We start from the raw sequence: 13,910 nt of genomic DNA on the forward strand, positions 1-13,910 counted from the left end.
ACTGTGGAGAACCATCCTATAGTAAAAAGACATAATCTGCATAACAACCAGTTTAAATTCTCTGTCATTATAAAAGATAACAGTGATATTTCTGTTATTCCTGGGATAATTGGAGAGAAGTTCTATTCCTGTAATAAATAGATATGGGGCTGATGGATTTCCTTGATGGCACCCTCTCTCTAAATGAAAGAACTGAGACAGATGACCATTGTTAAAAATACTGCTCTGGACTTGTTGCAGAATACATTGACAGATAAAATCAACAAAAGTTAAAAGATTTCAGAGGACTTTCCAAAAAGTCCCACTCAACTGAGTACAATGATTTTTCAGAATCAATTAATAATGGCCAGACTGATCTGTTTTGTACAAGTAGTTCATGAAATCATAAAAAATTATAGTGTTTTGACCCCTAAATCTCCCTTTCATAAAACCTTTCTGATTACCAATTATAATAGAAGGTAGTAACTTCTTTAGTGTTTTGACCCCAAAATCTCCCTTTCATAAAACCTTTCTGATTACCATTTATAATAGAAGGTAGTAACTTCTTTAGCTTAATAACTATTGAAACTTGTTCTTTTATAGTCTACATTAAGCCGTGAAATTGGTCTCTGATTACTTATAAGTTTTCTATCTTTATCGTTTGCAGGAATGCATGTGATAATTCCCTAGGACTAAAATTCAGTAAGTTTTGGTTTCATATCCAAAACTTTTAGATTTTTAAAAAAATCAACCAGAATATTTCGAAAAGAACTTAGTAAATTCAGCAGTAAGTAAATCCATCAGAACTTGGACAGGTTTAATTTTTCATGTTTTTTAATGCTAATCCATACTCAGAAAAGGTCATGTTACCATTGCACAAGTTTTTATCATGAAGCAGAAATGTTCCCTTGGCAAAGCCTCAAAATGAGGCCATATGCCTAGCTAATAAAACCCTGATATTTAATTTTAATATAATACAAACTTTTGGACATTTTATGGGTCCTTGTCTCACAGAGAAGTGTACTACAGTACATGCTAACTGAAATTAATCTGTTCTAGCCTGTTTCAGGAATTCTGCAACTACAGTTCATTTTCAAGTTTAATGTAAAATTCGTTTTTATCAGGAGGGGTTGTAAAATTGAAATTTGGGATCGAAATCTGTTTTTGGTATTTTGAGATGAGAGGTTGTGATTTAATGAGAAAAAAGATAATATTACGGTAGGAAAAATTCAAGACTTCAAATATTTTTTAGTCTGGAGAGGATTCATTATACTGAGATTTCAGTTTTGAGAAGTTTCATTGTAATAACATTGCTCTGTTCCCCAGAGATATGGTAGAAAGTACATGAAAAGTGTTGGAGTTAAAATAGGTAGCTGATGGGATGAGTTGGTTTTTTAAAGGATACTTGCACCATTATAATTGTATAATGAGGTTCAAAGTTTTATAAAACCAAGGTTCTGTAAAAATTGGTAAAAATCATATCATGTGATGCAGAACTAGAAATTGTTTGTTAATAACCTCAAAAGGGACAATTTTTCTATTCTTGCACACCTCATGTGTTATTTGATAATATTTGTCAGATTTTTTGAAAACATAGTTCATTTTTTTATTCTGGAGGTTAATTTTTTTTGGTTTGTTTATAATTATATGTAACAATAAGCATAGGATTAAAGAAGTTGTTGATTGATTACAGACTGTGCGTGAATAGCCTTTGCTTCACTATGGCTGTTTTTATGGTGTATAGTTGATTTTCAAACCTTATTACTTTTGCTGTGACAGTTCATGAAGTGTGTGATCAATTTTGAAGCTTCATGACTTGGTAAATTCTATAAAATATGAGGTTCAGTTCTTATATAATCATTTTATTTACAGGATAATGGAAGCATTGGAGATGAGTTTATGAGGCAAGTTCAGCCGATTGCCTCCATTCTTCCATATATGACTTGTCCTGGAAACCATGAGGAACGTTAGTAAGTATACATTTTTGAAATATCAAAACCATGTTAGTAAGTATATACTATTTAAATGTCAAAACCAAGGGAATAATTATTAAGTATATATTATTGGAATATACCATCTAAATATAAATTAAACACATTGCTATAGTTATGACACTTCTGTTCATGCAGCATTATTGTAGAATGTTTAGTATATGATATAAAAACAATAAAAATCTATAATCCGCTTATGACATAATTATGATTAGAGAATTTTATTACTGCAGTTTTATGACTCTCTGTTATAGTTGTAGTAATTAAAGTGGCAGCTATCTTGTACGGTGTATCTAGAATAGATAATCTGACTTTCTTTTTACCAGTGGAAGTATCCACATCACAGCCATGCACCTTACAGTTAACACTATCATCCATTGTTTTACACCGATATTTTTATTTGTATTCATCACTGATTTGGGTAATAGAAATATTGTCATCTGAATATTTTATTTATTATTTTAAATGTAACGATACTTAATAGGACTTGAATTTTGAATTTTCAGACTGCTTTATTTTGAAATGTGTGGCATATAGTTAGCAAACAAAGATCTATATTCTACTTAAATGACAATTGTATGATTCAGAGAATTTTGTCCATCATTACATTCCCATTTTTTAAATTTTACTGGTTATAGCAGTTGGTATCTTACATGTTGTATACAATATAGATGTACTGACTTTTATTTTACCCGCACAAGCATCCACATTACAGACATTATAATATATATTACAAATATAATTTCTTTAATATTGCAATTGACGCTCATAATGTTTTTACTGAATTGCTAAAGTTTGCGCTGATGGAACAAGTTTTGGTTTGAAATTTTTAAGATGTCAAGGAATTAATTAATTCTCAGCTAGATTCTAACTGTGCTAGGCAAATACTTTTAAAGACAGGAGGTGTAGTATGATTCATAATGGACTGGACCCAGAATATAGTATGCTCACATGGTTAACACCAATTGTATGGATTAGAAATGCAGGCATAATTAACATCATTAGTATGGATTAGAAATGAAAGCATGATTAACACCATTAGTATGGATTAGTTGTTGTTGTTGTCGTGGGGCTTAACGCCATTTTTCAGCACACGATAGGCTATACATGGCGGCCAGTATTAATGGTGGAGGAAGAACCCGGGAAAACCCTGGAAAGAACCACCGACCCTCGAGAAGCTACTGGCAAGCTTTCTCACATACCCACATTGGCTGAATCTTAGACTCGAACCGCCGCAGACAGAGGTGAGATGGCAGTGATCCGTAACGAAGAGCGCTTTAGACCACTCGGCCACTCAGAGCCCCAGTATGGATTAGAAATGAAGGCATAGTTAACACCATTAGTATGGATTAGAAATGAAGGCATAATTAACACCATTAGTATCGATTAGAACTGCAGGCATGATTAACACCATTAGTATGGTTTAGAAATGCAGGCATGATTAACATCATTAGTATATGGATTAGAAATGATTACCTTATTTACCATATATATTGGGACACAATACAATACTTCTTTTTTTTCCTGTCCCAGAACTTATGGTGAAACTTCTGTCACCTAGGTCATATGACCCAAGACTTAAGAAACAAAATAAATCGGTATTGCATTTGTGCTCTCCCCCCCACCACCACCATTTCACGTTGCAATAAAATAGATAAACAAAATGCTTATTTGATAATAAAAAGAAAGAAATTAATCTTGTATTGTTATCATTTATTCCTTTTTTTTTCAACAGGAGCATTAAAGAATAAAATATATCCATACTGTAGCAGGTATCACTTATGTCTGATAACAAGAGATGTTGTTCATTGACATGAACATTTAGAAACAAATCATATTTTGTTGTACTCAAAGGTTTGAATATTTTATCTGACTGGATCTAGCAAAATCACAAACGGGAGGGAAATAATCAACTGATATCTTGAAGACAACTATCATTCACCCATGACATGTTGTTAGGTGCAAACTAACCAAGATTGAATTGCATCCAGGTTTACTGTATGACAGTATCTTGCAAATAAAAATTTATTTGAAAACACATTCACTTGAGTGCAAGTGACAATCTTTTCACCAGCACAGGTTACAAAAGTATCATTAAAATAAGTTATTGCTGTGTATAATATTTGCATGCAGACATCAATGAACCTTTGTATTAATTATAACTGAAGATGCCAAGCACATAGAAGCCTGGGTGGTGAATAAACACAACTTGCAGCCAGCAGTAAGCTCCTTCCTTGAACTTACTGACAGGACATCAAAGATAAAGGTTATTTTTATTACAAAGCAAGCCTGACCTCAGAAGCCGACTTTGGAAACTTTAAAGCGGTTGTTTGTTTTTTTGTTTTTTTTAAAGGACATCAATAGAAAGAATTTATTGTAAAGCAAGCCAACATAGGAAGCAGACTTTGGATTCTTTTAAGTGTGCCAATTTTAATTTTTTTAATATACAAAGATGGTCAAGATACAGAAGATAACTTTCGTTCCTTTTCACCGGTATTCACGGGGATTTCGAAAATAAATTGAAACAATGGAACAATGCTTTTTAAAGTGACACAATAATGTGCTTTGTGCACAGACAGCATCAGTGACCCAGTGTTGCCCAGAATATGTGGAGAAAATAAAATCATGTGATGAATTTGTGAAGATCAGAAGAGAAGCAGATTATCTTGCGATTGAGAGGGAAATAATCAACCGATATATTGAAGACAACTGCCATTCACACATGACATGGTGTTAGGTGCAAAATAACCAAGACTGAATTATATCCAGGTCAACTAGATGACAGTATCTCGCCAAAAAAATCATTATTTGAAAACACATTCACTTGAGTGCAAGTGACAATCTTTTCACCAGCATGGGTTACAAAAGTATCATTAAAGCAAGTTTTTGCTGTATATACTATGTACCCATTTGTATTAATTATAACTTCAGATCCCAAGCACATAGAAGCCTGGGTGGTGAATAAACACAGCTAGCACAGAGAAAGAAACTCCTTCTTTGAGCTTACCAACACAACATCAAAGACAAAGGTTATTTTTATTACAAAGGAAGCTGACTTTGGATATTTTGAAGCTGGTTTTTCTTCTTTTTTGTGTGAAGGATATCAATACAAAGGTTATTTTATTGCAAAGCAAGCTGACCTCAGAAGCCAACTTTTGGATTCTTTTCAGTGTGCCGATGGTTTTTTTGTGTGGAATATACAAAGACAGCCAACATATGGAAGATAACTTTGGTTCCTTTTCACCGGTATTCATGGAAATTTTGAAATAAATTGAAACATTGGAACAATTGTTAAAGTGACACAATATAGTGCTTTTTTCACGGACATCGATGACCCAGCGTCACCCAGAATATTTGGAGAAAATAAAATCATGTGATGACTTCATGAAAGCCAGAGGAGAAACAGATAATTTCGCCAACAATATGATCATTAACATGGATGAAATTCTAGTGTACTTTGATTGCATTCCTGGATGGGACTGACGATAAGATGGGGGACAAAAGTGTGAAAATTTGCAAGACTCATGCAGATTTGAAAAAAATCTGACTTTAGTCCTTGCAGTTTTTGCTGCAGGTGATATGTTGCCTCTAACAATTTTTCAAGGTTTGAGAAAGCTTAAAAAAGTATTCTTGCACTGAAAGAATGGATTGTAAATGTGCAGGAGAAGAGTTGTGTTGATGAGTTGTTGCTGCAGTGGATTAAAGAGTTTTATCTCAAGTACACTGTTTAAAAAATTTAAAAAATTCAGTTGGAGTGCATTTTCTTACATGTAATTTTCAAATGATTTAAAAGGTGTCTCACAACTTACAACTAAAGAATACCGACGTGTCCCAGAACATAGTGCACAAAATTTTTTTTTTTAAATTAATTGATGGTGTCCCAATAAATACGGTGGCCCAACATATATGGTAAATACGGTAATATGGTTTTAGAGATGCAGGCATGACTAAACATTTTTAATATGGGTTAGAGATGCAGACATGACTACTAGCACCATTAGTATGGGTTAGAGATGCTGAAAACACGTACTAATATTTGAGTTTTGAATGATTATTCAAAAATCAAGTCAACATCATTTTTATTTTTTTTATTTTTTCAGATTCCTATGGCTTGTTTAAATATTTTTTTAAGTGCTGATATGCAAAATAAAACATTTCTCTGAAACTTTTGCCACTATTTTTGTGGCAAAGTAAAATGTTCCTAATATGCAGTAAGAATGGAGTTTGGTTAGAAAGACTCTTTGTACATATTAGACAGGTTTTATAAATGACAGTTATACAGATTCTTGTTTGAGATTCCCAGAAATGTTCATTTTAAGCCGATGCTATTTATATAATAGTCAGTTATATAGATAAATCTTATAAAGCAAGTGAAAAATGGTTAGATGCATGGTGTGAGTTTCATCTTTCAGAAAGAAATGATATTAACATTTTCTCACTATTCCCTTTTTATCCATGAAATTCACAACCTGATCCCCTTAACATTAGGAAACTACTCTCTGCTGTCTCCAAATCCAGCCTATTAGAAAGATAAAAATGTCTTTTCATCTGTATATCATATAGATGAAGGGAGGGAATTATTGTATACTGAGGGTTGAAATCAGAGGTAGCTGAGAGTAATTTTCTAATGTTCATGTGATTTGGTAAGTATATTTGGAGAAACATTATTTATTTTAAATTTCCTTTTTCAGTAACTTTTCCCATTATAAGAACAGGTTTATGATGCCAGGAGATGAAGATGGATACAACATGTTTTACAGGTAACACACACACTTTGTCATTATTTCACCATTTAATGCATGGATAATATGGTCAGTGGATGTTTTTTTTATATACTATTACAACATCTGTTCATTTGACAAGACATCTACAGTAACACCAGGGAATATGCATATTTTGTGTTACCATACAAACTGTTACCATACCAACTGTGTCAGTTGATATAAAGTGCAAAATAGTTTTGTGATATCACCTGATCCAGGTTAGTTAGTATTCAAATTGGAAATCAGAACCAAGTATAAATGTCTAAATATATACACATTATACAGTAAAAGAAATGATGCAGTTTAATTGAATTTGTTAGAAATTCCTTCTTTTCCCTATCTACTCATTAGGTTTACAGCCCAGATGAGAGCTATTTATATGTAATGGTGTATTGCCACATGTCACTTGGCATGTGATTTTGGTGTATGTCTTGCACCTTTTTTAATCACATGATTCAGTTTGTGAGATGCAGCTTTATTGAATACTAATATGTTTGATATTTTAGTTAAAACATCCTTAGGACTGTCATGATATTGTTTCCCATTGCTACATATATGTACATGATGTAGAAATTAGTACAACTAGAAGTACTGCCTGAACATGTATATCGGATGAATTTGTAAGGTCTACAAAGTCCTGGTCATGTATATTGGATGAATTTGTAAGGTCTCCAAACAGCTGGACATGTATATCGGATGAATTTGTAAGAGCTTCAAAGTCCTGGTCATGTATATTGGATGAATTTGTAAGAGCTTCAAAGTCTTGTGCATGTATATTGGATGAATTTGTAAGAGCTACAAAGTCCTGGACATGTATATTGGATGAATTTGTGAGGTCTACAAAGTCCTGGTCATGTATATCAGATGAATTTGTAAGGTCTACAAAGTCCTGGTCATGTATATCGGATGAATTTGTAAGGTCTAGAAAGTCCTGGTCATGTATATCGGATGAATTTGTAAGATCTACGAAGGGCTGGACATGTACATCGGATGAATTTGCAAGGTATACAAAGTCCTGGTTATGTATATTGGATGAATTTGTAAGGTCTAGAAAGTCCCAGTCATGTATATTGGATGAATTTATAAGATCTACGAAGGGCTGGTCATGTATATTGGATGAATTTGTAAGGTCTATGAAGGGCTGGTCATGTGTATTGGATGATTTTATAAGGTCTAGAAAGTCCTGGTCATGTACATCAGATTTTGTAAGGTCTACAAAGTCCTGGTCATGTATATTGGATGAATTTGTACGGTCTACAAAGTCCTGGACATGTATATTGGATGAATTTGTAAGGTCTACAATGTGCTGGTCATGTATATTGGATGAATTTGTAAGATCTACAGAGGGCTGGACAAGGGTATCAGATGATTTTATAAGATATACATATGGGTGGACATAGTATAGTATGAATTTGTAAAGTAACTTTGATGCCAATGTGTGCCTAACAAAACTAGCACTTTGCAGGAACTCTTAGCAGTGGTAGTATTCTTGCTTTTACAATAAATTTTCTTTACTGAATTTTAAATTTCTTTTCTGAGTTGTTTTCATGGATCACAATCAAAGTCATCCTTCCATATCATGAGTGATTTTATTGATTCTAAATGAGGGAGGATGAACATAAGAACCTACAAGTCAAATACAGAATAACTTATATGGTCTGAAGGCATCAGGAAAATGTGTGATACAGCATTTAAAGAAAGTCTTCTTACATGAGAGGGAAGATGCATACCTGTGTTAGAATATGCAAACTGCATATAGATAACAAAAGGGGAATCTTAAAATGTATGCAACTCTTGTTCTTCCACTATTGTTTAAAGTTTCCTTGTTTTCAAATGATATTTTTTGTTTGAATGAAGAAATGACTTTACAAGACGTTATGATAATAATGGCCGCCAGGAGCATTTTTTATGCTCCCAGAGTCTAAAGTGCATTTTTGACTGAGGGCTTTTATCCCCCTGAACAACTGATCAGAGGTACCACTCTTTGATACCCTACTGTGGTATGATCACCAAACTAACCCCTTTACAATTTCAGTTTGTATTCATCTAAAGAACTCAAATCCTGTATGTTTATAAAAGAAAGCAAAACAACATTATCATGTAAGTCTTCTTTTTGGCAAGCATGAATTAATGCAACTTGGTTTACCTAGCCCACTTCATTTCAGCATAGAGCATGCCAGGAGCATCAGGGGACATATGAAATGTTTAACATTTTCTGGAAAAGATAAAATTATATATTTTATTTGCACACAAATTGGCCGTACATCGAGAAGTAATTGTTTTTCATGTCTGAAATTTGAATAAATGCTGGTGTACAAAATTCATTTATGTATTCTTTCAGCTTTGACTTAGGACCAGTCCATTTTATATCTGTATCAACAGAGTTCTACTTCTTTCTACAGTACGGGTTCTTACAGCTCTTCAGACAATATGAGTGGCTTAAGTCTGATCTGGCGGTGAGTCACAAATAATTATTAAAACTTAGCTGAAGCAGGAACTCAGTAAACAGAGCTCTAAATAGTTTATTTCATGCATTTTTCTATGCAAGTTTTAATTGACCTGGCTGTAAGGCTAAGTGATCTTATGGTATAACCTACAGCCACCTGGCTGTAAGGCCAAGTGAGCTTGTGGTATAACCTACATCCAACTGGCTGTAAGGCCAAGTGAGCTTGTGGTGTAACCTACAGCCACCTGGCTGTAAGACCAAATGAGCTTGTGGTATAACCTACAGCCAACTGGCTGTAAGACCAAATGAGCTTGTTGTATAACCTACATCCACTTGACTGTAAGGCCAGGTGAACTTATCATATAACCTACAGCCAACTGGCTGTAAGGCCAAGTGAGCTTGTTATATAACCTGCAGCCACCTGGCTGTAAGGCCAAGTGAGCCTATAGTATAACCTACAGCTAACTGGCTATAAGGCCAAGTGAGCTTGTGGTATAACCTACAGCCACCTGGCTGTAAGACCAAATAAACTTGTGGTATAACCTACTGCCACTAGGCTGTAACGCCAAGTGAGCTTGTGGTATAACCTACATCCAACTGGCTGTAAGGCCAAGTGAGCTTGTGGTATAACCTACAGCCAACTAGCTGTAAGACCAAATGAGCTTGTGGTATAACCTACAGCCACTAGGCTGTAATGCCAAGTGAGCTTGTGGTATAACCTACAGCCACCTGACTGTAAGGCCAAGTGAGCTTGTATTATAACCTATAGCTGTTACGTGTCAGGCATCCCTAAGCAATTGCTATTTTAAATTTGTCAAAAACTGTTAGACCACGTTTGACTAAAATTTGCAGTGAACATCTCATCATGAATGGCACTGAGATTTATACATCTGATGCTGATCTGCATTCAGATATTTACATTAAACATCTTCTAAAAAGAAACAACAACATGCTGTACAGATATGGTAAAATTTGATTGAAAACATCCTGGCATAAAGACCGTTGAAGTTTATTCAGTAATGCCAATCTACCTTCAGATATGGATGTCATTACTTTAAAAAAAGAAAATAACATCCTTTGTCCATCAGTAATGACTGTATTCAACTTCACAAAATCCACTAAACCAATTTCAGCCAAACTTGGGACAGAGTATCCTGGCATAAAGGCCATTCAGGTGATTCTTTTAAGTTCATTCTGTCAATCTTCAGATATGGTTGCCATCACAAAAATAAATACCAGTTCATCATCTATCAATAACTGTTATTTTCAACTTTTCTGAAACTCTAACAGACCAGTTTGCACAAATTATGTCCAATCTGACATCAACTGAATCACCATTAATAAATTAGGAAAAACTTTAAAAGAATTTGTTTCCAAAAGTGCTGAACAAATCTTTATCATATTTGACACATAACATCCTTAACTGAAGACTTTCAGAATTTATACAAATGGTGCTGGTCTGCCATCAGATATGGCCACTGTTACTGAAAGTGGCAGAAAATTTTCAAATGACTTTTTCTGAAAAACTGTTCAACACAATTTGACTGAAAGCATTGGGCAAAAAAGGCATTATAATTTTGCACAACACTAAAGCTGACACACCATCAATGTGGCTACCATTACTATAATTGGAAAAAAACCTTTAATATTTTCATATAAAAAAAACTGTTGAATAATATTTCACCAGACATGGCAGAAAACATTCTGTGATCTTTCAATCTGATGCAAGGATGCTGATCAGAAGTGGATGCCAACTTGGCACAGTGTCTTGTCATATAGGCCTTACAGTTTTGTATAATATATCCAAAATCACTGATTTGATTATATTTGAGACAAATCATGTAATGTATAATGTTCAGATTTGTACAAAATTACATGGATTCACTATCAAATTGCTCCACTGTTACTAAAAATATGATAACTCTAAAACTTTTGAATAGAATATGACTGAAAGTGAAATGATACCCTTCTGCCACTAAACACAGTTTTTGCAAATTGCAAAGAATGCATCCTGTCATTTAGGGATTTAAGGTTTGTACATGTGATGCTGATTCACCGTCAGATATGATAACTCTTACTTAAAATAAAGAAACCATAAATAACTCCAAAACTGTTAAAAATGATCAAACATGACAGAAAACATCCTGGCATGAAGACTTTTAAAGTTTATAAAATGATGCTGTCATTTCTAAAAATTAGAGAAAACTATCAATTTCTTCATTCCTAAAACATCTGTTTAGAATTTTAACAAACTTGATGGAAAGCATCCAGGAATGATAGTCTTTTAAACTTGTACAAACGATATAGGTCTTCTACCAAATATAGTTAATACTCCTAAAAATATAAAAGCTTTTGATTGATTTATGAAACTACTAATCAGAATTCAACAAAATTTGATTTTAAAAAGTATATTTTGTTATGACTTTATAGTGTTAAAACAAATAACATTAAAGAGCAAAACCAGCAAGATTGGTGTAATTGAAAAATATTAATTCATTTCCTTAAAATGCAAAGTGAAAGAATCAAAACATAACAAACAGTATGATGAATGGAGTCCTAAAAATGTTTAATTTTCTATCAATTTCTTAAGTTTTGAGTATTCCAAATGAGTTTGATAGGTATTGTGAAAGATGATCAGCAATGTACTGATGTGTCAGCAGTGCAGGAGAAATCATTATGATATATATAATTCCAAAATGTCTTTAAATAAATTCACTGTAAATCTTTGCAGCTATTATATACCCCAATAGTCTTTAAATGAATGTTAGAGTGCTATAAGTCCAACAAATAATTATATTAACTAACTTTTTCTATGAATAACTCTTCCAATATGCATTGTAATCCTTTTTCATGCAAGCTGATACACAATTACTAAACGTTTACATTGCACATTGAACTGGTAAACAGGGGACACATGGATTACACTAGCTAATCAAGAATTAGGTCAGTAGCCTTTTTAGAAAACCCACAACCCCATTCACATCATGTGATGTTTACTTGAAACGTGAATGGATCTACACATTTGAAACATGGTTCATCTTACATTACAGACCCATTCAAATGATATTAGAATTAAAAGTGTGATTAACTAAATGACCCAAATACAAAAACTATTATTATGAAAATAATACACATAATATACAGATATACATACAGCTTCTTCACAAGACCTGCTCAACAGAATTTGACCTGACTTGACCAAGATCATCTGTTCATTGAAGGCATTCAGAAATGGTGCTGATTTGCTATCAGATAAGGCCACTGTTAACAACAGTGCACAATTTCATATACCCCTTCTCAAAAAGAATTTGACCAAATTTTAAAGAAAGGATTGTGATATAGAGGGCTTAAAGTTTGTATTAAAAAACTAAACCCCAAAACCCCAGCTGACCTTGATAATATTTGACAGTGTGTTCAGATTTACACAAATGATGCTATGTCATGGATACATCATACTGATGTGTCACCAAATATGGATGAATATACAAAAACTTAAGAAACCATGAAACCACTGTTCTCGTAACATATGCAGTCAACTACATTGGAAATTGTTTTAACAGAAAGCATCCTACTGACTCAGATTTCTTGACATCAGCTCCTCCATTTTGGCCATTAGGCAGATGTGAGCCAAATGAGTGGTCTCAAGCCAACTACGTCCTCTTGTTAGATCTTTTAGCAACTTTATCTTAAAAAATTGTTTTTCAGCACCTATGGGAGCGCTTCTATATTGCAATTAAAATTATAGTAAATACTGTAGAACTGGAGATCCCTAAATTAATTTTATTTTTCTTTCCAGCATTCAAAACTTTAAAAATTGCTATAATATAAGAAATTTAGTTTTCAGAGTGTTATAATGTATGCAACAGTTATTTCTTTCTGAAAAACTGCATTTTTTACAAAGAATCTTAGTTTTTCAGAGCAAAAAAGGATCAAAATTTGTATTCATTAATTGCCAGTACTAACGAGAAGGCCATGACCTGCATGTTAAACTAAGGCCATGACCTGCATGGTAAACTAAGGCCATGACCTGCATGGTAAACTAAGGCCATGACCTGCATGGTAAACTAAGGCCATGACCTCCATGTTAAATCCAAGCATGACTTGCATGTTAAACTAAGGCCATGACCTCCATGTTAAATCCAGGCCATGACCTGCATGTTAAACTAAGGCCATGATTTCCATGTTAAACCCAGGCCATGACCTGCATGTTAAACTAGGGCCATGACCTGCATGTTAAACTAAGGCCATGACCTCCATGTTAAACTAGGGCCATGACCTGCATGGTAAACTAAGGCCATGAGCTCCATGTTAAATCCAAGCATGACCTGCATGCTAAACTAGGGCCATGACCTGCATGGTAAACTAAGGCCATGACCTCCATGTTAAATCCAACTCATGACCTGCATGTTAAACTAGGGCCATGACCTGCGTGTTAAACTAAGGCCATGACTTGCATGTTAAACCTAGGCCATGACCTGCATGTTAAACTAGGGCCATGACCTGCATGGTAAACTAGGGCCATGACCTGTATGGTAAACTAAGGCCATGACCTCCATGTTAAATCCAAGTCATGACCTGCATGTTAAACTAAGGCTATGACTTCCATATTAAACCCAGGCCATGACCTGCATGTTAAACCCAAGCTATGAAATAAATTTAAATTGCACAGCAATGAGACATCCCATACATGACAAAAATATAAGTGAATGAGAAACTTTAGCTAAATTTTTA

The 13,910-nt window shown here is 33.9% G+C and overlaps 1 protein-coding gene across 2 annotated transcripts in view; it reads left to right on the forward strand.

Annotated features, from left to right (window-relative positions):
- LOC149808388 (acid phosphatase type 7-like) overlaps positions 1-13,910 on the forward strand; it is a 53,333-nt gene that overhangs the window by 11,376 nt on the left and 28,047 nt on the right. For both annotated transcript variants that reach the window (XM_089976549.1, XM_089976556.1), the window contains exons 5-7: positions 1,852-1,949; positions 6,662-6,730; positions 9,075-9,189. In XM_089976549.1, coding sequence (XP_089832675.1) covers positions 1,852-1,949; positions 6,662-6,730; positions 9,075-9,189 — 282 coding nt within the window. The remainder of the gene's footprint in view (positions 1-1,851; positions 1,950-6,661; positions 6,731-9,074; positions 9,190-13,910) is intronic.

Source organism: Sinohyriopsis cumingii, chromosome 1 (genome assembly GCF_028554795.1).
Source record: "Sinohyriopsis cumingii isolate HCF-2022 chromosome 1, ASM2855479v2, whole genome shotgun sequence".
Classification (NCBI taxonomy): Eukaryota; Metazoa; Mollusca; class Bivalvia; order Unionida; family Unionidae; genus Sinohyriopsis; species Sinohyriopsis cumingii.